Genomic DNA, 27288 nt, shown 5'->3' with positions numbered 1-27288 from the left:
TGTCAGAGAGAGATCAATCCCCACACGTGACACTGCTCCTGACACATGAAAACTGGCTCTTACTCCACCTCGGTGACACATACCTATCATCCATGATGATTCCTTGTACCTTCTTATAATATATATACTGTATTACTGTAGATGTGAGTTTATGAACTCTCAGGAGTGCAGAGATAATGCTTACAGACCAGGGTTAGCAACTCTGACAGATTTCACTGGGAAGAGGACAGAGTAGTCTGCACTGTATGTGAAAAAATACATTCCCTGGAGGATAAGTTTTTTGTTGTAAACATGTTTTTAGACAAAAATAAGCAATATGCAATAATAAAAACATCCATTCCATTCAAAGGTGTCCATAACCTTTAAAGCCTCTTACATGAACATGGTATGGCTCTATACAACCAAATTGTACAGAGCCAAAATATGACACCCATAAACTCCATTGGGGCCTGATTATACACTGAACAAAAATATAAACGCAACACTTTCAATTTTGCTCCCATTTTGCATGAGCTGAACTCAAAGATCTGAAACATTTTCTACATACACAAAAGACCCTATACTCAAATATTGTTCACAAATCTGTCTAAATCTGTGTTAGTGAGCACTTCTCCTTTGCCAAGATAATCCATCCCACCTCACAGGTGTGGCATATCAAGGTGCTAATTAGACAGCATGAATATTGCACAGGTGTGCCTTAGACTGCCCACAATAAGAGGCCACTCTGAAATGTGCAGTTTGATCACACGGCACAATGCCATAGATGTCGCAGGGAACATGTTGAGGGAACGTGCAATTGGCATGCTGACTGCAGGAATGTCTACCAGAGCTGTTGCCCTTGCAATGAATGTTCATTTCTCTACCATAAGACAGATTTGTGAACAATATTTGAGAGTAATGGGTCTTTTGTGTATATAGAAAATGTTGTGGATCTTTGAGTTCAGCTCATGCAAAATGGGAGCAAAACCGAAAGTGTTGCCTTTATATTTTTGTTCAGTGTATTTTTATATTTCTCCTACTGCATACAGTTTTTTCTTTCTCTTTTGTCCCATGCCACATTACAGAGGTAATGCCAATTATGTGCGGTATGGGATTACCCTATGGCAGTGTCTATGGCTCTGTAGCATGGAGCCACAGGGATACTATGTGCTGCTATACAGCTTCTGTGTAAGATTTAAAGAGGTATTCCCATTTCAGACATTGATGGCATATCGCTAGGGGCTGCATTCTGGAGATAGGAGTGGGTCCCAGAGGTGGGACCCACAGCTATCTGACATTGATGGCATATCCCAGCGATATGCCATTAATGTCTGAAATGGGAACCCCTTTAAGTGTAATTTCCCTTTAAAAAACCTGGTACAAATTGAGTAAGGAATGAATTAATTAAGTTCCCATTAAAAAAGGGAAAAAAACTTTAGGTTCATATGATTTGAATTAGGAAAAGTGGTCAGAAAATCTATTAAATAATAAAGTATTTTAATATTTTTCTGATGTCTGGAAAAAAACCTCCAGTGTTGCTCCAACATAGAATTACAAAACTAAACAAACATAAGGGCATTAAGTGTAATTTAGATGTCCACTAAAATGAATGAGCAGGCTTCTTAAGTATGTGTTTATTTTTGTACTGTGTCATATGAAGTACAGGCTCTCCGTGTTTGTATTCCATTTTTATCTCTGTTACTAATGTGGGTTCAGCAGCAAATTGCTGTTCTGTTTTTGCTGTGAACAAGCTCTGATTATCCAGCCTCAGCTACAGATCTGAAAGCTTTTAATCATTGCTATAGCTTTCATTTTATAGATGGCAGCATCTTGGGGTCCGTAATACAGGAGCAGGAAAGTGACCACGGTGCGTTTTTTTTTCTACGTGTGGAAGCTGACCTGTAATGTGGCTTCTGTGATGCTCTGTGGCTGGTGTATTGTGGTTTCCCTACTGAATTCAATGGGGTTATTAAAATACACTGCACAAAAACCACAAGAAATTGTGCAAAATTTTATTTTTCATGTTGTTTTAATGCGAGTAAAAATCCACACCGTGTCCAGGTAGCCTAACACTGTGGATTTTCCACATGAGAATCCACGCATAATACACACCGTGTGCATATGACCGTAGGGCACTGACATTGTGGCTGATATGCGAAACTTAACATGGCCTTATCACAACTTTCTGACACTTGTCTTACAGGGAATAGTGCTTCTTATAGTTTATATAGCAAGCAGTACTGCATTTCTGAAAGAAAAACCTAAATTTCATAGGAACTGCGAGATATAGCAGCCCCTTGTAATCTGGTAGTTAATAGAGTAGTAAAACCTACACCTCTTCCCATCCCCATATTATGTGCTAATGCTGTTTATTCACTTGTACTGTACACTACAATACTTTTGCACTACAGCCTATAGGGATTTTTAACGGAATTCTATTACACCCTGCCACAGGAAGGGTGCAGTGGATGTGGTAACATGGCAGGCCTGGGGACCGTCAAAAGGCCTCTAGTTACGATGACAACTGCTCAGAACCCTGAGATTGCGTTGCAGGGGGTCCCAATTGGAGGACAGAGGAAGCCCCCTCCCTCTGTATAAGTGCTCAGATGACACTGTGGACAGCAGCCGAAGTGTTAAACAGTCAGGATGATCAGAGTTATCTCCAATCCCATAAGTGAGAGTAGGGTGGTACAACAGTCACCCCGAAGTGATGGCATAGGTGTAGTATCCCAGACCTGGGGGGAAGGGGGGTTCTACAATTTGTATATAGTTGATTATGTATTTTATTGTTTGCTTCTGGCCGTAATTCCCAGCAAAGAATGGTTGACAAAGGTTGGCAAGGAACAGAGCTAACCACTCTTGGTAGGAGTAGGCTGGTCCTGCTCCCTGCCAAGAGGGGGAGTTCCTGTCCTAAAACAGAGCGGAGAGGAAGCAACCTGCAGAGCTTCTGCTTCTGATACAGATTCTCCAGAAAGAACCAACCCGACTTTTCTCAAGTTCTTACATTTCTATGTTGCATTTGGAAAAAAAGATTTTGTTAGTTTAACTCTGGCCTCATTCTTCAGTTCCATTCAGTTCTATATTTCCACTGCACCGATCCCCAGGGAGTAATGGCCTGAGGGATCACACCGTGACACAACACTTCATCAAAGCCAATACCACTCCAATCCTCTACACCGGCTCCTCAAGGGGTCGCTGCATAGGTACAGCTCCTGAGCCTGCACCATCACAGAGCCATACTAATATGCGGCTTTCAGCAATATAATGGTTTTCAGCTGAGCGGGAACGAGTTTAAGGGTGTCTGTCAGCAGTTTTGAACATGAAAAACTGCTGTTAGCACTATGTATGGGTCAGTAAAAGAAGAGCAAACATACTTCTAGCAGAGCTAAAATAATGTGAATACAAACTTTTATTCTGCCAGACATTGCTCCTGCAAGTGCCAGAAGGAGGCATGTCACTGTGAAGTGCTCTCTGCTTTGAGGTACTTTACAGTCCTTCCCCTCTGCTCCAAGGGACCGATGTAGTGGTCTCTTGGATGGATACGACAGCGGTCACTCAGGATAGAGGGGAGCAACTCTGAAGCAGCTCAAGGTAGAAGGCACTTCAAATTGAAGCTCCACCTCTAGTGAACTCAAAGGGGTTGCCCTATCTTGCCATTTTTACAGCAAGATGGGACCTAGTGCTGGCCCAAGGTAACCGGGCATAAGGAAGGAGCCGAGAGAGCCAGAGCTTAGTCCCATCTCAATGCTGAAAAGACGAGATGGGACAACCCGTTTAAGGAGCAGAACCCGGCAGGAAAAAAGGTTATGTTCAAACTACTTCTGATAATAAAAGCTCCACAAAAGATATGTTTGTGCTGCGCTCTCCTGCCTTTACTTAATACTGCCAGGAGTTCTGCATGGTCAGTACTGCTGTCACACTCCCTTTAAGCAGTATTTATTTTTCCAATGCCAGTTTCATTGCTAAGGTATAACACATCACTAAAAAGTAAATCAGCTTATTGTTTATATATAATAGTACTCTATAATAGCAGGAAACAAACTGACAGCATATCAGACCCTTAACTACTATATATAATCTACAACAGTCATTATTATAGTTTCACAATTTTGAAATAAGAAAGCAATGATACTACCACTGCAGGCTGTGATCATCTGACATCAAACATGAGTACTGGTACTGTAGTGAACTTGAATATTTAGCGTGCGTAGATGTTCACTGCAGGCTGTTATGGACAGGGGGTGTGGAACCACTGTGCCAACCAACTGGTTCGACTTTGGGCTAGTCCTAAGGGCGTTATCCCAGCAATCCCCTGGTATTCACCCTTTAACCCATATACAAGGATCTAGACTTTGCTGCAGGGGAGCCATCAGGCCACTGCCTCTTGAAACAGTCCTGGTATGGTTGGCTGATGACCCACTGGGATCAGTGGTACTAGTGCAAGGTTTAGAATCGGTAAACAGGGACAGGTCGGTAAGCAGACAAACAGGAACAGAACATCTTCGCTTGGAACTAGCTTGCTAACCTAAAGTTTAGGCACCCTTCCACTAAGGAAGGTACCTTATATACTCAGAGACAGCCATACATAGCCTGGGGAAATATTAGTGCATGCATGCGCTGGCCCTTTCAGAGTCAGGAAATGCACATGTGCTACGGGTTGGGAGAACAATCCAGGCAGAGAAGGCTATGTCCTGCACAAGAGGAACAAAACTCTGGTGGGCAGGCCTGCTATGGTTGAGGAAGAGGAGGAGCAGTAAGTTGCACTGCTCCAGAGTTACAGCCTCTGTTATAGTGCAGAGCACCATCCAAAATTAATTTTTCAGAACTGAAATTTCCCAGCATACCCAGCTGCATCAGTGTTCGCACAGAGCTTGTTCTGTAGAGCAATCTGTTGTAGGAAAACAAATAGGTCAATTTTATAATGGCCTAAAATAATGTGTATGGCTACAATTCCAATTACAACCAACAGACATGTGAATGTATGTAAAACAGTTCATCTTATGCAGATTATATCTATATGTAAATAGTGCCCAAAATGGACATACACTTTAAAGATATTAACTATTGCCAGCTGCAATTAACCCCTTTCCAAACATGTACGACACAAGTCCGGTCTTTAAACATTGTTCCCACTCAGGAGCTGAGTAGGCACCATTGCCACTGGGTTTCTGCCGTTTTAAACAGCATACACCTGTAGATAATGTCTGTGATCGGCGATAACGATGAAAAACATTTAACCCCTTATATGCTGTAGACAATTGTGACCACGGCATCTGAGAGTGTTTTACCTGGGACACCTGCGTTCCTAGGGACCTAACCCACACGCTGAGGTCGAGGGAGTCATTTATTTGTTGTGGTAGCCTTGAACCTTTTAAAGGCTCCGGGCCTATCACAGTGATAGTTCTTTTAGAGCTCTGCCACAAGAAGCCCTCATATGGCTATGTGAACTGAGGAATATAAAAGTTATGGCTCTGGGATGGCAGGGAGCAAAAAATGAAAAGAGAAAAATTTTTAAATTTCAGGGTCTTGAAGGGGTTAAGATTTAACAGCAGCAATCACCTCCACTCTACTGGTACTACTGCTATTGCTCGTCCTCATACAGATTCATTGTTTCAGGATAATCTTCTGCCCAGAAATTATGATTGAGGTGTCTGGACAAAAGATCAATTCATCCAATGAATGAACGCTTTGCTCGTTCATCGGGTGATCTGTGAGAACCTTTACACAGGCAGATTATTGGGAATGAGCATTCGTATGAACGTTCCTTCCCAATTATCGGCCCAAAAATTGGGCCGTGTAAATCATCCTTTGATTTTTTGATTGACTGTAAATACAATTAACAGAATGAGTTGCTGCTGGAGTGGCAGGAGAGTGGACTTTAAAAACATATGAATATATGAGTTCCAAAAAGAATGAGTTAAAAAGTTCCTTAATAATCAATAAATTTTTATTAATTTACCATGATTAAAATATGCAGATAAATAATTGATAGTAGGGAATACAAAAAATTCATGCCACTTTGCAATACCTAATAGTAAGGCAATCAGTATACCACAATAATTCATGTAAGCCATAGATTTATGGCTCAGATGAATTATTGTGGTATACTGATTGCCTTACTATTAGGTATTGCAAAGTGGCATGAATTTTTTGTATTCCCTACTATCAATTATTTATCTGTATATTTTAATCATGGTAAATTGATTGATTATTAAGGAACTTTTTAACTCATTCTTTTTGAAAGTTATGTTACCATATTGAGTGTTCCAGTGAGGTTTATTTGTGGTATTTTGGATCTATTGTGGTGATATATGAATACATGAGGTCAACCTTTTATCCATATCAAAGGATCTGTTCCTCCAGTGCTAGTTCTATGGACTGAAACATCAGGTTCTGCCATAATATATTGGTGTCCAGGGGTCCTATAGGCATTTGTACATGGGTCTTATAGGCAATTGCAGGGGTCCTATAGGCAATAGCACAGGGGTCCTATGGGCAAAGGGGCCTACCACCACCATAAGCAAAAATTCCATGTTTCTTCTGTCTAGTATATTGCATATATGGGACTGTGTGGATGTCTTTCTAGTGATATAGTAGAGAAGCTGACACACTGGTGAATGATTTGTATGGCAGATACATCAGCTGTGTTTCATGGAGCTGGATACAAATGATATGTGTATGTGCAGGGCCGGTGCAAGGATTTTTGCCGCCCTAGGCAAGATAAAAATTGCCGCCCCCCCCTCCCCCTTATCAGATGATCTGCCCATATCATGACATCACATATGTTCACGTGATGTCCTCAAGGGTGGGAGGAGTCAGGGAGGGGTCAGGGGGTTCAGTCCAGATCAAGATCATTCAGGGTCCAGGAGGGCGGCAGAGCTCCGCCTCCGCTCCACCCTCAGCAGCCCGCCAGGTAAGCGAGCACAGCAGACGCAGTTAGTCACTCAGTCAGACCACCAGAGAGACAGACACAGACACAGACAGCACAGCGGTGTCAGACTGTCATTGTCACTGTCAGTGTCAGTGTGACAGACAGTCTCAGTCAGACTGTCTCTCTGGTCTGCTGCGCTGGTGCACCCCCGCCCCACCCCCACGGCTTCACTGAGATCTGTGGATGACGCACTGTTATGGGAGGATCTGTGGATGACGGACACTTATGGGAGGATCTGTGGATGACGCACTGTTATGGGAGGATCTGTGGATGACGCACTGTTATGGGAGGATCAGTGGATGACGCACTGTTATGGGGGGGATCTGTGGATGACGCACTGTTATGGGAGGATCTGTGGATGACGCACTGTTATGGGGGGATCTGTGGATGACGCACTGTTATGGGGGAATCTGTGGATGACGCACTGTTATGGGAGGATCTGTGGATGACGCACTGTTATGGGGGGATCTGTGGATGACGCACTGTTATGGGGGGATCTGTGGATGACGCACTGTTATGGGGGAATCTGTGGATGACGCACTGTTATGGGGGGATCTGTGGATGACGCACTGTTATGGGGGGATCTGTGGATGACGCACTGTTATGGGGGAATCTGTGGATGACGCACTGTTATGGGGGGATCTGTGGATGACGCACTGTTATGGGAGGATCTGTGGATGACGCACTGTTATGGGAGGATCTGTGGATGACGCACTGTTATGGGAGGATCTGTGGATGACACTTATGTCATCCACAGATCCCCATAAGTGTCATCTACAGATCCCCCATCAGATGCATCAGTGTGGAGGGAGGAGGCGGGGACACTCATGGTGGGGCCCGGTGCAGTGATTCTACTCTAATACACCGGGCTCCGCCGCAGCTGTTAAGTACATTCAATCCGAATGGGTCCGCAATTACTGTACTGTACTTACTGTAGTGCCTTATGTATAGCATTAAGACGGCGCAGACCAGCAGCTCCCTCGGTCATGCGCCGCCTGCCGCAGCTCCCTCCTCATGCGCCGCCTGCCTGCTTATCTCACTTTATGAATGAACAGGCAGACGGGCAGGCGGCACATGAGGAGGGAACTGCAGCAGGCGGCGCATGATCGAGGGAGCTGACGGTCAGCGCCATCTTAATGCTATACATAAGGTACTACAGTAAGTACAGTACAGTAATTGTGGACCCATTCGGATTGAATGTACTTAACAGCTGCGGCGGGGCCTGGTGTATTAGAGTAGAATCACTGCACCGGACCCCGCCATGAGTGTCCCCCGCCTCCTCCCTCCACACTGATAATTCGCTGGCCGCGCTGTGCAGCATAGCGGTCAGCGAAGTATCCGCAATCGGCTTTATAAGACGCACGGCCATTTCCCCCCCACTTTTGGGGGGGGGAAAGTGCGTCTTATAAGGCAAAAAATAGAGTACAGTAAATAATAAACATATTGCATTGTCTACTGACTACTTACCACCAGGACAATACGATGCAGTCTGGCTCTGGGGACTGGTCCTCCTGGAGACAAACACACGGTAGGTAGTAATTCACCAATGTCGCCCTGGGGTCCGTCCATCCTGGGGAAGAAGAAAGCAGCTGCACCTGTCCTGCTGCACTCCAATCCAGGTAGGATGGTCTGGACTGGAGCCCACTTCTGTTCTGTTCTGTCCCAGAAGAACTGTCTAGGACTTTAGGAGAAGGCAATTTAGGCACTGCCGCCGCTGCTGCCGCACTGGAGGTCGGGGGAGGCAAATTGCTGGTGGCTGCTGGGCTGCTGCTCAGTGTGCAGCCTTCTCTCCCTCCTTCGCTCCGCCTCCACCCCTCTCTCTCTCTGTGTCACGTGACGTGCTCAAGGGTGGGAGGGGTCAGGAGGTTCAGACAGTTCAGATCGATTCAAGATCAATCAGGGAGCCTGGGAGGGCGGCAGAGCTCCGCCTCCGTTCCACCCTCAGCAGCCAGCCAGAGCCAGGTAAGCTAGCACTGTGCACAGTCAGCAGGCGCAGCCTCGCAGACCGCAGTTAGTTACTGACTCACTACTCACTAGTAGGAGTCAGACTACAGCAGTGACTGTGAGCCGGCAGCCGGAGGCGGCCCGGCTGGAGATTCTTTAGAGCGGCAAAGCGCTCACCCTCAGACGCTCAGGCGGCGCGGCGCAGCATGAGGGGCGCCGCCGGCTGGCCGCCTGAACTTAAATTATAACCAACGTTTTTTTTTTTTTTAAGCCGCAACGGGCGCCCCCTGCTAAATGGCGCCCTAGGCGACTGCCTAGTTCGCCTTACTGGTGGCGCCGGCCCTGTGTATGTGTACAGGTCCGGCACTCATAGACCTCTGCATGCAGTGTTTTTCTGTGTGAGCATCCATTCCAGCCTCCCCCAGTGCTGACTTCTATCTGCTCCAGTGTGCTGCTCCTGCATCACATAGTTTTCCTCAAGCCTGGGAGTGTGTCCTAATGCAGGTAGTCTGCCAGTACTATACTGGTCTAGACTTCCTTTCCCATACTTCTAGGCTAATCCTTGTCCCTATCCTCGGCACACATGGTGTGTAAGAGACAGTTTATACTCACAGCACAGGTCTCAGAATACACATCACGACAGCATAGAGAGGGGGAAATAATTGCAGTTCACAGAAGTTTATGGGGGGGGGGGGGAGAGTTTATAAGGGGAAAGATGCAGAACACAAGGACACATTGATTACCATAAGCTAAAATCAACACATGCAGAGGAACTCAAGCACTTCATAAATTAGTCTGAGCTTGCTGAGCATTCTGCAGTTGTTCAAGCTCTGAGCCCTGGATGGGGAAAGGGCCTCTGTACTGAGCTCAGAAGCACACTGAGTCAGCCAGTGAAGAAAGACAAGCCTACTTCCTTCAGTCGATCTATGCTGCTAAGGATGGGATTCCCCTAGTGATAGTGAGTGGACAGCAAAATTGCTATAAGGGACAACCTTAGCGGCAGAGATTTCAGAAGTGTTTTTACGGTGGATAAGTGATTTACAAATTTCTTTAAGTTCACCTACAGAGACCTTTGAGAAAAAGTTGTTTAAAAAGTTAGTGCCCATTTAAGTTTCCTACCGGTGTTTTCTGCCCGCATCCAGAATGCCGGATATGTGTGAAAGTGGGCCTTAGTGAACCAATAGAGATGTGCTTGATGATGATCACCTTACTCTCGACAAATTACTGCTAACCTGCTGGTACAACCAGGGGCCCTCTTATGCTTATGTTACCCCATGTAGATATATGTAAATGGGTATATACGTGAATAAAATTTCAGGGTTGACTTCTATTTGTTACTTCTGTTAATAAATGAAGAATACTTTGTACTTGTATACATGATTAGTGGTAACTAATTTCGCAAATGTCTCTCTTCCTTCTAGCCGGTTTGGAACCAAGTGTGCTCGATGTGGCAGACAGATCTATGCCAGTGACTGGGTGAGAAGAGCTCGGGGAAATGCATATCACTTAGCATGCTTTGCATGCTACTCCTGTAAGAGACAGTTGTCTACAGGGGAAGAGTTTGGCCTCGTGGAAGAGAAGGTTTTATGCAGAATTCATTATGACACCATGATAGAAAACCTGAAAAGGGCAGCAGAAAATGGTGAGTCGTCATCACCTTTCGCAAACTTGTTTTCTTTTGAGTGGTGTAACACTGTGTTTTTTTTTTCTGCAATTCAAGATGCTCTGTTGTGTACTTGCACTATTCTTTTTCTTCTCTCTTTGTTAACTTCCTTTCTTTGTGTGCAATTCGTGAATGCTATGATTCAGATATTAGTCATGACAAACAGCTGTGTGAATGACAGAATGGTTTTAGTAATCAACCTAATGGATGCTAATGCCAGTAAGAGAACGTATCACCATTGTCCTCCCCTTCCTAATATCATGTCAAATGAAAATTTGAAAACATTTATTGGCAAAACAGATGTGGGATTATTATACTGTACATACTTTGTAGGTAGTCTATTAAATAATATATACAAAAAAATAAAAAAAACAGGTGCTTCTCTGGAGCCTTGTACTCCCTAGAGCAGTGATGGCGAACCTTTTACAGACCGAGTGCCCAAACTGCAACCCAAAACCCACTTAGTTATCGCAAAGTGCCAACACGGCAATTTAACCTGAATACGAATATAGTATATCCTCCATGTACTTTATCATTTAATTATAATAGCCGGCCTACATTCAGTGCGCTGCCTGTGTCGTTTATAGTGCACCCTGTTCTGGTGAAGGGCTGGAAAAGTCTAAGGCGTATCGGTACACCAAAGACTTTTTCCAGGGCGTGGGTGCCCACAGAGAGGGCTCTGAGTGCCGCCTCTGGCACCCGTGCTATAGGCTCGCCATCACTGCCCTAGAGGAACCTATATGTCTCCAGAGCAGACCAGGTAAATGCTGCCTCCGTCAACATACGTGAATGCAATGAATGGTGGCCCAGGACAGAATTTCCTGTCTATAGTTGAGCTACAATATCAAGCATCTATTATGTATATGCTTCATCTTTTGCCTCCCTCTGTGTGAAGGGAAATATGCTCGAGAAAAATCGATCCCTCCTAGATGAAGGGCTGTGTGAAGTTGAAAATAAAACAAATTTCAAATTTAGTTGATGTAGCAGAAAGAATGTATAGATGACCATAAACCAATAGTCCTTAAGCCATGGGGTGTCCATAGACATTACATAGCTGTTGACCAATCCACCATATTTCTCCAAGATCAGGCGGCCACTATTGCCCAACTACTGTACTCTTTAGGCAGTAACAGTTATGCAAAGAGGCATCTCACAAGGAAGAGAACCATCTCGCTAGTGGCACCTCGTGGAAGTGGCTCCCTATGAGTAAAAATCTGACTTATTAAGAAGCCTTGGGATTTCACAAGGAAATATAGTCAAGCCAGATATCCATACATAGATGGATGTTTTGGGGTGCTTGCCCCTCGTCAGTACGGAGTAGGATTCTGGCTGGCTGGGTGTGATGCCTTGAATGAGGCACCCTCCCTAATCTACAATAATATTTCATAGAGGTGGATTTTTCAACAAATGGCTTTTGCACCATCCCATCCCAGTGTATTCTGGCCACCATTAATCTATGATTGCATGACTTTAAGTGGATGACAGGTCCGTTCTGCTCCTGGGATACCCAGAAATCTACTGCAAGTCAAATTGCTGGGATCCCCATTGATCATAAGAATGGGGGCACTGAACCCCCAGGTCGAGCATGTGAACTGCTGCTCCTTTTATCTCTGTAGGACTACTGGCCATAACCAAGTCCTGGTACACATCTCCAGCTGTCCTATAGAGAATGACTAGAGTGGCAGTGCACATGTTCAACCTGCCGCTTTATACAATTCAGTTGTGTGGGGCCCCCATTCTAATGATCGGTGGAGGTACTAGTGGTTGGACCTCCACAAGTCTAACATTTATTATCCCCTATCCTGTGGATAGCCATATAACTAGGGATGAGCGAACCCGAACTGTATAGTTCGGGTTCGTACCGAATTTTGGGGTGTCCATGACACGGACCCGAACATTTTCGTAAAAGTCCGGCTTCGGGTTCGGTGTTCGGCGCTTTCTTGGCGCTTTTTGAAAGGCTGCAAAGCAGCCAATCAACAAGCATCATACTACTTGCCCCAAGAGGCCATCACAGCCATGCCTACTATTGGCATGGCTGTGATTGGCCAGTGCAGCATGTGACCCAGCCTCTATATAAGCTTGGGTCACGTAGCGCCACACGTCACTCTGCTGTGTAGGGAGAGGTTGCTGCTGCGACGTTAGGGCGAGATTAGGCAGTGATTAACTCCTCCAAAACACTTAAGACAGTGATCGATCTACAGCTGTGGATCATTGAACTGCTGCTATTCAATTGCTCACTGTTTTTAAGCTGCCCAGAGCGTTTTTCAGTCACTTTTTTCTGGGGTGATCGGCGGCCATTTTGTGGCTTGTGGTGCGCCAGCACAAGCTGCCACCAAGTCCATTTAACCATCAATAGTGTGGTTATTTTTTGGCTATATCCTACATCAGGGGCAAGCTGCCACCAAGTCCATTTAACCATCAATAGTGTGGTTATTTAAATCTATCCCTAAAAGGGTATATTAGATTCAAGGTGCTGATAGGGTCATTCTCAATAACTTCACACACACGCTACTGTGCATATCCAAGTCTAATTCTGTCCGTAAACGTATAACTGTCACCCAGCGCCTAAATAATAGGCCTCAAATTTATATTCAGCTAAATCTCTGGCTATTGCTGTAGCTGGTGAAGTTATATTGTGTCCGTCAAAGCACAGTTTTTGTTCTGGTTTGAAATACAATTCCCAACCTAGCAATTTCCTAAATTTGTGGTTTCTGCTGTATCAGGCCTACTTTAAATCTATCCCTAAAAGGGTATATTAGATTCAAGGTGCTGATAGGGTCATTCTCAATAACTTCACACACACACGCTACAGTGCAGATACAAGTCTAATTCTGTCTGTAAACGTATACCTGTCACCCAGCGCCTAAATAATAGGCCTCAAATTTATATTCAGCTAAATCTGTCATTACTTGTGTGCCTGTATTAGTGTAATACGGTACCTAAATAGATAGCCAGATAGTGTTAGGTGTCTGTAAAAAAAGGCCTGAATTTGAATTCAATACATTGGGCCAAATAATATTTTTCTTATTGTGGTGAACGGTAACAATGAGGAAAACATCTAGTAAGGGTCGTGGTGGTGTTAGTGGACCCTCTGGTGCTGGGAGAGGACGTGGCCGTTCTGCCACAGCCACACGTCCTAGTGAACCAACTACCTCGGGTCCCAGTAGCCAGCAGAATTTACAGCGATATTTGGTGGGGCCCAATGCCGTTCTAAGGATGGTAAGGCCTGAGCAGGTACAGGCATTAGTCAATAGGGTGGCCGACAGTGGATCCAGCACGTTCACATTATCTCCCACCCAGTCTTCTGCAGAAAGCGCACAGATGGCGCATGAAAACCAAGCCCATCAGTCTGTCACATCACCCCCATGCATATCAGGGAAACTGTCTGAGCCTCAAGTTATGCAGCAGTCTCTTATGCTGTTTGAAGACTCTGCTGGCAGGGTTTCCGAAGGGCATCCACCTAGCCCTTCCCCAGGGGTAGAAGAGATAGAATGCACTAACGCACAACCACTTATGTTTCCTGATGATGAGGACATGGGAATACCACCTCAGCACGTCTCTGATGATGATGAAACACAGGTGCCAACTGCTGCGTCCTTCTGCAGTGTGCAGACTGAACAGGAGGTCAGGGATCAAGACTGGGTGGAAGACGATGCAGTGGACGATGAGGTCCTAGACCCCACATGGAATGAAGGTCGTGCCACTGACTTTCACAGTTCGGAGGAAGAGGCAGTGGTGAGACCGAGCCAACAGCGTAGCAAAAGAGGGAGCAGTGGGCAAAATCAGAACACCCGCCGCCAAGAGACTCCGCCTGCTACTGACCGCCGCCATCTGGGACCGAGCACCCCAAAGGCAGCTTCAAGGAGTTCCCTGGCATGGCACTTCTTCAAACAATGTGCTGACGACAAGACCCGAGTGGTTTGCACGCTGTGCCATCAGAGCCTGAAGCGAGGCATTAACGTTGTGAACCTTAGCACAACCTGCATGACCAGGCACCTGCATGCAAAGCATGAACTGCAGTGAAGTAAACACCTTAACAACAAGGAAGTCACTCAGGCTCCCCCTGCTACCTCTTCTGCTGCTGCCGCCTCGGCCTCTTCTGCTGCTGCCGCCGCCTCGGCCTCTTCCTCCGCCTCTGGAGGAGCGTTGGCACCTGCCGCCCAGCAAACATGGGATGTACTACCAACACCACCACCTGCGTCACCAAGCATCTCAACCATGTCACACGGCAGCGTTCAGCTCTCCATCTCACAAACATTTGAGAGAAAGCGTAAATTCCCACCTAGCAACCCTCGATCCCTGGCCCTGAATGCCAGCATTTCTAAACTACTGGCCTATAAAATGCTGTCATTTAGGCTGGTGGACACAGACAGCTTCAAACAGCTCATGTCGCTTGCTGTCCCACAGTAAGTTGTTCCCAGCCGGCACTACTTCTCCAAGAGAGCCGTGCCTTCCCTGCACAACCAAGTATCCGATAAAATCAAGTGTGCACTGCGCAAAGCCATCTGTGGCAAGGTCCACCTAACCACAGATACGTGGACCAGTAAGCACGGCCAGGGACGCTATATCTCCCTAACTGCACACTGGGTAAATGTAGTGGCGGCTGGGCCCCAGGCGGAGAGCTGTTTGGCGCACGTCCTTCCGCCGCCAAGGATCGCAGGGCAACATTCTTTGCCTCCTGTCTCCTCCTCCTCCTACTCAGCTTCCTCCTCCTCTTCTTCCACCTGCTCATCCAGTCAGCCACACACCTTCACCACCAACTTCAGCACAGCCCGGGGTAAACGTCAGCAGGCCATTCTGAAACTCATATGTTTGGGGGACAGGCCCCACACCACACAGGAGATGTGGTGGGGTTTAGAACAACAGACCGACGAGTGGTTGCTGAGGGTGAGCCTCAAGCCCGGCCTGGTGGTGTGCGATAATGGGCGAAATCTCGTTGCAGCTCTGGGACTAGCCGGTTTGACGCACATCCCTTGCCTTGCGCATGTGCTGAATTTGGTGGTGCAGAAGTTCATTCACAACTACCCCGACATGTCAGAGCTGCTGCATAAAGTGCGGGCCGTCTGTTCGCGCTTCCGGTGGTAACATCCTGCCGCTGCTCGCCTGTCTGCGCTACAGCGTAACTTCGGCCTTCCCGCTCACCGCCTCATATGCGACGTGCCCACCAGGTGGAACTCCACCTTGCACATGCTAGACAGACTGTGCGAGCAGCAGCAGGCCATAGTGGAGTTTCAGCTGCAGCACGCACGGGTCAGTCGCACTGCGGAACAGCACCACTTCACCACCAATGACTGGGCCTCCATGCGAGACCTGTGTGCCCTGTTGCGCTGTTTCGAGTACTCCACCAACATGGCCAGTGGCGATGACGCCGTTATCAGCGTTACAATACCACTTCTATGTCTCCTTGAGAAAACACTTAGGGCGATGATGGAAGAGGAGGTGGCCGAGGAGGAGGAGGAAGAGGGGTCATTTTTTTTTAGCACTTTCAGGCCAGTCTCTTCGAAGTGACTCAGAGGGAGGTTTTTTGCAACACCAGAGGCCAGGTACAAATGTGGCCAGACAGGGCCCACTACTGGAGGACAAGGAGGACGAGCATGAGGAGGATGAGGATGAAGCATGTTCACAGCGGGCTGGCACCCAACGCAGCTCGGGCCCATCACTGGTGCGTGGCTGGGGGGAAACGCAGGACGATGACGATACGCCTCCCACAGAGGACAGCTTGTCCTTACCTCTGGGCAGCCTGGCAACCATGAGCGACTACATGCTGCAGTGCCTGCGCAACGACAGCAGAGTTGCCCACATTTTAACGTGTGCGGACTACTGGGTTGCCACCCTGCTGGATCCCCGGTACAAAGACAATGTGCCCACCTTACTTCCTACACTGGAGCGTGATAGGAAGATGCGCGAGTACAAGCGCACGTTGGTAGACGCGCTACTGAGAGCATTCCCAAATGTCACAGGGGAACAAGTGGAAGCCCAAGTCGAAGGCAGAGGAAGAGCAAGAGGTCGCCAACGCAGCTGTGTCACGGCCAGCTCCTCTGAGGGCAGGGTTAGCATGGCAGAGATGTGAAAAAGTTTTGTCACCACGCCACAGCTAACTGCACCACCACCTGATACGGAACATGTTAGCAGGAAGCAACATTTCACTAACATGGTGGAACAGTACCTGTGCACACCCCTCCACGTACTGACTGATGGTTCGGCCCCATTCAACTTCTAGGTCTCCAAATTGTCCACGTGGCCAGAGCTAGCCTTTTATGCCTTGGAGGTGCTGGCCTGCCCGGCGGCCAGCGTTTTGTCTGAACGTGTATTCAGCACGGCAGGGGGCGTCATTACAGACAGACGCAGCCGCCTGTCCACAGCCAACGTGGACAAGCTGACGTTCATAAAAATGAACCAGGCATGGATCCCACAGGACCTGTCCATCCCTTGTGCAGATTAGACATTAACTACCTCCCCTTAAGGCCTCTTTCACACTTGCGTTGTTGGGATCCGGCATGCACTTCCGTTGCCGGAGGTGCCTGCCGGATCCGGAAAAACGCAAGTGTACTGAAAGCATTTGAAGACGGAACCGTCTTCCAAATGCTTTCAGTGTTACTATGGCACCCAGGACGCTATTAAAGTCCTGGTTGCCATAGTAGTAGTGGGGAGCGGGGGAGCGGTATACTTACAGTCCGTGCGGCTCCCGGGGCGCTCCAGAATGACGTCAGAGCGCCCCATGCGCATGGATGACGTGATCACATGGATCACGTGATCCATGCGCTTGGGGCGCCCTGACGTCACTCTGGAGCGCCCGGGGAGCCGCACGGACGGTAAGTACACTGCTCCCCCGCTCCCCACTACACTTACCATGGCTGTCAGGACTTTAGCGTCCCGGCAGCCATGGTAACCATTCAGAAAAAGCTAAATGTCGGCTCCGGCAATGCGCCGAAACGACGTTTAGCTTAAGGCCGGATCCGGATCAATGCCTTCCAATGGGCATTAATTCCGGATCCGGCCTTGCGGCAAGTGTTCCGGATTTTTGGCCGGAGCAAAAAGCGCAGCATGCTGCGGTATTTTCTCCGGCCAACAAACGTTCCGTACCGGAACTGAAGACATCCTGATGCATCCTGAACGGATTACTCTCCATTCAGAATGCATTAGGATAATCCTGATCAGGATTCTTCCGGCATAGAGCCCCGACGACGGAACTCTATGCCGGAAGAAAAGAACGCAGGTGTGAAAGAGCCCTAACAATATATTATTGTACTCCAGGGCACTTCCTCATTCAATCCTATTTTTATTTTCATTTTACCATTATATTGCGGGGCAACCCAAAGTTGAATGAACCTCTCCTCTGTCTGGGTGCCGGGGCCTAAAAATATCTGACAGTGGCCTGTTCCAGTGGTGGGTGACGTGAAGCATGATTCTCTGCTATGACATGAAGACTGATTCTCTGCTATGACATGAAGCCTGATTCTCTGCTATGGGACCTCTCTCCAATTGATATTGGTTAATTTTTATTTATTTTATTTTTATTTTATTTCATTTCCCTATCCACATTTGTTTGCAGGGGATTTAACTACATTTTGCTGCCTTTTGCAGCCCTCTAGCCCTTTCCTGGGCTGTTTTACAGCCTTTTTAGTGACTTCAATGGGGTTCGGGACGAAGTTCGGGTCGGGTTCGGATCCCGAACCCGAACATTTCCGGGAAGTTTGGCCGAACTTCTCGAACCCGAACATCCAGGTGTTCGCTCAACTCTACCTATAACCCCTCATCATTATTCCATGAGATTGTAGTATAACAACATCAAGGTAAAGTGGATCACAATGCACAATAATGTATCCGTATTTCCAGATTATCTGAATTTATGAATATACAATATTTAGTTTTGTGAATCATAGATAATTAAAATTAAAGGGGTCCTGGTTACCTCCCCTCTGTACCCTTACTGCAGACTGCTAGCAATTCAATCATAACTTCTAGTAGAAATAATAAAGGAATGACACAACATAGAGCCATAAGAATAGATGCTACAGAATTGTTATTACATAACAAATGCATGAAGGTATTAAAACAGGCATGTCAGGAGCGGTGACAGGTCCTATGTAACCAAAATATGAGAAGTGAAGAATCTATATGTATTTTTCCAGGTAACGGCATAACATTGGAGGGGGCAGTACCGTCAGAACAAGATAGCCAGCCCAAACCAGCAAAACGAGCACGAACGTCTTTCACAGCAGAACAGTTACAGGTATGAGGTTCGCTGTTGGAATTCATGTCAGCTATCCAGCCACGTATCGGACTTTGCCACTAATCTTCTCTCTGCTCTAGGTGATGCAGACACAGTTTGCTCAGGATAATAATCCTGATGCCCAAACACTTCAGAAACTTGCAGATATGACAGGACTAAGCAGAAGAGTCATTCAGGTCAGTATTATGCAGCATGTACTGGAATTTTATTAAATGATAATATATTAAAGGGATTTTCTGTGGAATTGGCTGCCCATGTATGCTCAGGAGGGGGTTCAGCAGAATTAAGGGGCAGTGGCCACCTTACTGCAGTACCTGGCACACAGAGGTCCACACAAATGTGACTGTGCCTGGTACTGCAGCTCAGGGGGGTTATGGCTGATTTAGACGAGTGGATAATCCTTTAGGTTATTGCTTGACCTAGGATCATTCATTGTATTTAGACAGCAATAGTTTACATAACACTCGCTTTTACATCATTCACATCAGTAAAGATCACACGATGCTCCTCTACCTTACCACAATTTATTAATGACAAGCGATAATTTATTTGTTTTCAAAGTGTTGAACATGCATTTTCAGAAAAATCATTCAGTCGATCGGTCATCAGTATTAAAATCTCAGAAAACCTTTTTAACGATAGTAATGATTATCTGCTCGTCTAAATGCACCATTAAAGAAACCAGGTCCCACTCAATCAGCTGATCACCTGGCCCACTTCTGTTTAAAAAAAGGGCCTGACTGATGAAATAATCTATGACACAATATCATTGTAAGAAACTATGAGAACTTCTAGTTCTGACGAATGTGCCAATATGTATGTATAGTAGATAGATAAAATAGCATGTCTTAGTTAATCATCAATACAGCATATCCTTCTCAATGTTCCTTCAGTCTCAAGCAATTGTACACTGGTACTTATTGTTTCCATAGTTTGTATCATCCATGATTGATACAATATGTATTTGCTGATTTTTTTGTAAAACAATTTAAAATCCCCAGGTTTGGTTTCAGAACTGCCGAGCACGACATAAAAAACACACGCCTCAGCATTCAGTGCCTCCACCCGGCCCTACACCAACCCGTCTCACCTCTTCACTTTCAGATGACATTCACTTCTCCCCCTTCAGCAGTCCAGATAGAGCCAGAATGGTGACATTACATGGATATATAGAAAGTAAGTATCACTTTACATTACCTCCGTTTTTGTAATATCATCGTATTGTACATTAATGAGGCTAGGATGGATGAATGTACTTCACTACACGTTAGTCAGTGTATTTCCTCCAATTTACCAAAATCTCATAATCAAAACTTCCCTCTGTCTGCCTAGATAAAGATGTTAGCTTCTGGTAGATATAGGACTGCATAAACAGTTCATGCTACCAAGTCATATGTACATCCTTCTCTACTAATTGTGTATCTAGTAGGTGATAGGTTTGTCACATAAATGGCAGCCTGTATTCTGCTGATGTAGTCTGGGATGGCTTTACAGAGAAATGGTTGGGAACTTATTTTTTCTGCTGGTGCAGGGATCAAGAACATTAGACCTTCCCTCTCACCAGGACAGACACCTTACCAGTGGATCAGTGGTCAGCATTGTTGCCTGGTCGTGTTGGGGCCTTGGGTTCAAATCCAACCGAGGGCACCATCTGCATGGAGTTTGCATGTTCTTCCTGTGTTTGTGTGGGTTTCTTCTGTGTACTTTCATGTTCTCCCACACTCCAAAAATATACTAAGGTGTCACGTTCGGTAGGGATGAGTGCAGCCCTGAACTCCACCCGCACCTCTATCACAACCTACTTGCATGGTTCATCCTAACCGACGGTGCACAACTGGTCCCTAGCTTAAATACGTGCAGGGGCCTAAGGAAGAAAAAAACTACCGTAACCAGAATCAAGGGTGCCAAGGTCCAAGCCAGGAGGAACACAGGGACACAGGAAAATACTAAATCCAAGTCAACACAAGCCGAGGTCAGGAACCAAGAGGTAACACCAGTACAAGGGAAATAACAATAACAAAGTCAGATACCAGCCAGGGTCAGAAGCCAAGAGGTCGCGTAAGTACCAAGGAAGTCGCAGAGACGAAGTCCAAAACGAGCCAAGGTCAAAAGCACAGTAATCACGATATACAATACGCTAGTGTGATAAGACCAATCACAGGCAACCTGTGGCCAGTTAAACAACCCCAGCTGATGAGTTATATGATGTGGCCAGCGTCATGTGACTCACATCACGGACCTCAATGCAGCTGAGCGCCGATTTATCACTATCGGCGCTCAGCTCCCTTGCTGCTCATTGTCTAGGGCAGTGATGGCTAACCTTGGCACTCCAGCTGTGGTAAAACTACAACTCCCAAGATGCCCCCCTTGCTTGGCTGCTCTTAGAACTCTATAGAAATAAATGGAGCATGCTGGGAGTCGTAGTTTCACCACAGCTGGAGTGCCAAGGTTAGCCAACACTGGTCTAGGGGATGGAGGGCGCCAGCCGTCCCGTCACCATGGAGACGAGGACGCTGGCTGCGTCCTCGGTCCACACAAGCAGCATGCCACCGGCGCTGCAAGGAGAGCTCGCGTTGCCGGTTCCCCTTTACATAAGGGGTAAATTGACATCCAGTTAAATTTGCTAATGCTGGTGCTGAGGATGCATTCCTAAATAGCAGCTACTGACAACCCTGCTTCACAACCAAGTGTGTGCTTTAAGTCCCTTGTATGCGAAAATCACATTTACAATTGCTTGCTTTACCACTGGTCCTAATTTCAGACCTCCAAAGAAAAGCATCCTCCCACTTCAGGGACCAATAAAAGTGCTTCCTTTATGTTAATTGAACATCCTACTTGGTTGATTGACCAGCAGAACCACTTGACACCCCCCTCCTTCTCTGTCCTGGTGACATATTCCCTCCAAATGAAGCGATTACGCTATTTGTAATATGATAAGAATTCTTGTGTAAACAATTCCTTAACAAATCAAGAATATATGTCCCTTTGTGGCAAAATTTAAGTTATCATATCATCAAGTAAAATAAAATATTAGGGCAGTGGTTGGGTTTGGGGTGGCCCAGTACTCTCTCGAGTAGTCACCACATGTTGCTTGTTCCTTGTTTCTGCGGAAGGGATGCTAAGGCGTGGTGAACCCCAAATGGAAATTAGTCCATCCATAGAGTCAGGGTCTGTAGTTAACCAGTGTGCTTCTTTACTGGAGGAACTCAAGTAAAGGAACTCACTGAGCTGGCTTCTCCAGTCTCCTCCCAGGCAAAAGAAGGTTTCATGCTGAGAAAAGGCCTGAGCTAGCTGTCCCTCTCTCTCAGAAGGCTGGTACCCTGGCCAAAGGCTGGTGGCCCAGGGTCTGTGGCTCAGTCGTCTGGCTGGAACCCTGGTCAGCAGGCTGGTAACCCGGGGTCTGTGGCTCAGCATCCTCATCTCAGCATCTTCTTCTGGTTACTCATGCAGGTTGGCAGAATCTTTCCTGCTAAGCACCGGTCCCTATTTGAAGGCAACCAAGGGCTCTAACTCATCTCCTTATATACAGTTTCTAGCTGAACTAGAACCATTTAGTTGAGGGGTAGAGAAGAGAATCACAGCCTAAACTGAAACATTTTCCTTTCTGGATTTGTCTCTTGAGGGCGACACGCGCACCAACTCAATTAATACCTGCACCTTTCGCAAAGAAACTGCGGGCAATACAATTCTCCATGCAGCGTCTTGCCATCCTCCTCATGTTGCTAAAAATATTCCGAAGGGTGAGTTTATTCGCATTAGACGAAACTGCACTCAGGATGCAACATGCCGCATGGAGATGCGATCTGCGGCTTCTCGCCTTTCTATGAGACAATATTCCCAGCACGGTTTAGCATATGCCCAGAAGGAGGCCCTGTCCAGACCTAGACAGACATTACTATTTACTCACCACAAGCGCACACGTCGCTCTGATAACTCAAATAAGTCACGGCATTCTCGTTTGCCTGTTTTTGTTACTGCTTATAGCACACAATACTCGCAGATTTGTAACATAGTAAGAAGGCACTTACCTGTATTGTCAACAGATGACCAATGGCGTAGTGTCTTGAGAGGTGGCATCTTGTGCTCAGCCCGTAGAGCACCCACGCTGGGTAACAGACTCTGCCCCTCCAGTGTGGCTGCGGTGTCTTGGTAGCTATAAATGTGGGCATAAAATTTGTACGTGTTGCTCTTATATGCGACCTGGCAAGAAAGTTTTTTCCTATGCCATGAATCAAAGTTTTTACATCAAACAATACATCAACTGTAACACCATTATTGTATTGTATCTCATGTACTCTCTGTTCCCTCCAGTATATTGGTTGCACCACCAATGGCCTTAAGGTTAGACTGTGCAGGCACATCTCTGACATCCCTCATTCACATGCCAGGAATGTGTCTGCGGTCAGCCTGCATTTTTCAGTGGTGCATGGTGGCAACACAGAGGGTTTAATAGTGCAAGGCTTGGAAAGGGTTACTCCACCATCCAGGGGTGGTAATTACAAAAAGAAGCTTTTGAACCGTGAGTCGTTCTGGATCTTCAAAATGGGATCCACTGTACCAAGTGGACTTAATCGGAAACACGACTTGATGTTACATTATTGAATTTTTGATCCATGAGCTGTGTGTGTTCTTTTGTTTTAATTCATCATGCCTTTTAGCATGTGTTGTTAATTTCATTTGAGGAGGAGCTTGTAGTTAGTGCGTCCACCTGTTTCTAGTTGGAGACGCTATATATTCAACCTCCTCCTCAGTATGTGTATGTCATGAGGAAGGATCGCTATTGTTCCTGATCCGAAACATCGCGACTATTGTTTTATCAGGCTGCAATATATATTATTAGCGCAACCTCCGCTAAATTGCATACAATTGTTTGGCTGCTGCTGACAGTGACACAACCTCTGCTACATCTGTTGTGTTACATTTGCGCATCCTAAATAGCTGTGACATTCAGCGCAATTGTTTGGCCGCTGCTGACAGCGACATTACCTGCGCTACATCTCCTGTATAACGTTTGCGCATCCTAAATATCAGTGACATTCAGTGTAATTTTTTCTTAACTGCTGGTGACAGCGACATTACCTGCGCTACATCCAGGCTCGGACTTGCCCACAGGGGTACAGAGGAATCCTCCGGTGGGCCCCTGATCAAGGTGGGCCCCTAGTCTCCCACCCCATGCACAAGTGGCACATAACAGAGTAGATTTACTGCACTACATACAGTTGCAAGAAAAAGTATGTGAACCCTTTGGAATGATATGGATTTCTGCACAAATTGGTAATAAAATGTGATGTGATCTTCATCTAAGTCACAACAATAGACAATCACAGTCTGCTTAAACTAATAACACACAAAGAATTAAATGTTACCATGTTTTTATTGAACACACCATGTAAACATTCACAGTGCAGGTGGAAAAAGTATGTGAGCCCTTGGATTTAAAAAACAATGCAATAACAATTGCAATAACTTCAACCAAACGTTTCCTGGAGTAATTCTTGACCATTCCTCTTTACAGAACTGTTTCAGTTCAGCAATATTCTTGGGATGTCTGGTGTGAATCGCTTTCTTGAGGTCATGCCACAGCATCTCAATCGGGTTGAGGTCAGGACTCTGACTGGGCCACTCCAGAAGGCGTATTTCCTTCTGTTTAAGCCATTCTGTTGTTGATTTACTTCTATGCTTTGGGTCGTTGTCCTGTTGCAACACTCAGTGGCGTGCCCAGGGTGCTTGGCACCCGGGGCGGGTCATTTCTCTGGCACCCCCCCCCCCCAATACTTGACCACATACCTCTTACATCCAGGTACATCTCCTGTCATGTAGACCTTCTCTTTCCTCTTCTCCTCCGTTAAACCCCTATGAGAAATTCTTTCAGCCGCATCTCGTCTCTACAGATTTTGTAACACAGACACATTAGATTTCTAAATTTTTCCATCAACCTCCCCATCCTGGTGTCCCCACAGTGTCATCCTGCTGTCACCCCCAATACTGTGCCCGTTGTGCCCCCCAATGCCCCAGGTACTATACTGCTGAAAAAATAGTGACCCTAATAGACATAATTAGAGTCCTTTATCAAACTGGTGTAAAGTAGAACTGGATTTCCAAAAGAGCTGTCAAATATGAAAGGTGGAATCTGATTGGTTGCTATGGGCAACTAAGCCAGTTCTACTTTACACCAGCTTGATAAATTACCCCAAATGTCCCTATAGTGTCTACAGCAGCTATAATGTCCCCTAGAGTGCCCCCAGTAATAATAACACCTTATATTGTGCTCCAGGTAATAATCCCTGTATAGTGTCCCCAGAAATAATAGAATGGCCCCTACAGTGCCTCCTTAATAGCAAGACCCCCATGCTGCCCCCCACACAGTAATTTCCCCCATACTGCCCCCCACACAGTAGTGTCCACCACACAGTAATTTCCCCCATACTTCCCCCCACACAGTAGTGTCTCCCACACTGCCCCCCACACAGTAGTCCCCCCACACAGTAGTGTCCCCCACACAGTAATTTCCCCCACACATTAGTGTCCCCCCACGCTGCTCCCCACACAGTAGTGTCCCCCACGCTGCCACCCACACAGTAGTGTCCCCCACGCTGCCCCCCACACAGTAGTGTCCCCCACACAGTAATTTCCCCCACACAGTAGTCCCCCCACATAGTAGTGTCCCCCCACGCTGCCCCCACACAGTAGTCCCCCCACCCAGTAGTGTCCCCCCACGCTGCCCCCACACAGTAGTGTCCCCCACGCTGCCTCACACACAGTAGTGTCCCCCACACAGTAGTGTCCCCCACGCTGCCCCCCACACAGTAGTGTCCCCCACACTGCCCCCCACACAGTAGTGTCCCCCACATTGCCTTCCCTCCCATAATAAATTGCCCCCCCACTGTGTCACACAGTATCCCACCATATTCCCCCCACGTCCTGTGTGCACCCCCCTCATGTCCCTCAAAGTTGGCACATTATAAAATAAAAGTTTGCCCCCACACGTCCTCTGTCCTGTGTGCACCCCGGCCCCCTCATGTCCCCCAAAGTTGCCACATTATAATATAAAATAAAAGCTTGCCCCCACACGTCCTCTGTTCACCCCGGCCCCCTCATGTCCCCGAAAGTTGCCACATAAAAGAAAAAAGAAAGGAAGAAACCCTAAAAGCTAAATACTTACCTGCACTTGCTTGCAGAGTCCCGGCACTGTGCTGCTGAGTCCCGGCACAGGGGCGCACGATGACGTCATCAGGCGCGCCTGCGCCCTGATTTCACTACCTGAAGCCTATTGCGGTGATCGGTGGCGGGGCAGGGAACTATGCGCTCCGCTCCCTGCCCTACCGCAGTATGTGGGACTGGGTCACGGGTGTCAGCGCTTCAGCAATGAGTGCTTCCATCTGTATTGATGGAAGCGCTCATTGCTTCTGGGCCTGCTGGCACCCCCGTCAGAGCCGGCACCCGGGGCGCACCGCCCCCCGCTGGGCACGCCACTGGCAACACTCATCTTCTGTTGAGCTTCAGCTAGTGGACAGATGGCTTTAAGTTCTCCTGCAAAATGTCTTGATAAACTTGGGAATTCATTTTTCCTTCGATGATAGCAATCAGTCCAGGCCCTGGTGCAGCAAAGCAGCCCCAAACCATGATGCCCCCAACACCATACTTCACAGTTGGGATGAGGTTTTGATGTTGGTGTGCTGTGCCTCTTTTTCTCCACACATAGTGTTGTGTGTTTCTTCCAAACAACTCAACTTTGGTTTCATCTGTCCACAGAATATTTTGCCAGTACTGCTGTGGAACATCCAGGTGCTCTTGTGCAAACTGTAAACATGCAGCAATGTTCTTTTTGGACAGCAGTGGCTTCCTCTGTGGTATCCTCCCATGAAATCCATTCTTCTTTAGTGTTTTACGTATCGTAGATTCGCTAACAGGGATGTTAGCATATGCCAGAGACTTTTGTAAGTCTTTAGCTGACACTCTAGGATTCTTCTTCACCTCATTGAGCAGTCTGCGCTGTGCTCTTGCAGTCATCTTTACAGGACGGACACTCCTAGGGAGAGTAGCAGCAGTGGTGAACATTCTCCATTTATAGACAATTTGTCTTACCGTGGACTGATGAACAGCAAGGCTTTTGGAGATACTTTTATAACCCTTTCCAGCTTTATGCAAGTCAACAATTCTTAATCGTAGGTCTTCTGAGAGCTCTTTTGTGCGAGGCATCATTCACATCAGGCAATGCTTCTTGTGAAAAGCAAACCCAGAACTGGTGTGTGTTTTTTATAGGGCAGGGCAGCTGTAACCAACACCCCCAATCTCATCTCATTGATTGGACTCCAGTTGGCTGACACCTCACTCCAATTAGCTCTGGCTACATCTGCATAACGTTTGCGCATCCTAAATATCTGTGGCAGTGTAATTTTTTCTTAGCCGCTGGTGACAGCGACATTACCTGCGCTACATCTCCTGTATAATGTTTGCGCATCCTAAATATCTGTAAAAATTCTGTGTCATTTTTTCAGCCACTGGTGACATTAGGCTACTTTCACACTAGCGTTCGGA

General features: G+C 46.7%; 1 protein-coding gene across 1 annotated transcript in view; it reads left to right on the top strand.

Annotated features, from left to right (window-relative positions):
* The window catches only part of LHX6 (LIM homeobox 6), a 165604-nt gene that overhangs the window by 128779 nt on the left and 9537 nt on the right, over positions 1-27288 (top strand). Inside the window, exons 4-7 of the mRNA XM_040405878.1 lie at positions 10276-10496; positions 18650-18750; positions 18831-18926; positions 19752-19926. Coding sequence (XP_040261812.1) covers positions 10276-10496; positions 18650-18750; positions 18831-18926; positions 19752-19926 — 593 coding nt within the window. The remainder of the gene's footprint in view (positions 1-10275; positions 10497-18649; positions 18751-18830; positions 18927-19751; positions 19927-27288) is intronic.

The sequence above is a fragment of the Bufo bufo genome, chromosome 8 (genome assembly GCF_905171765.1).
Source record: "Bufo bufo chromosome 8, aBufBuf1.1, whole genome shotgun sequence".
In the NCBI taxonomy this organism is placed as follows: Eukaryota; Metazoa; Chordata; class Amphibia; order Anura; family Bufonidae; genus Bufo; species Bufo bufo.
The sequence above is the reverse complement of the archived record's forward strand: the minus strand, read 5'-3'. Positions and strand labels throughout refer to the sequence as shown.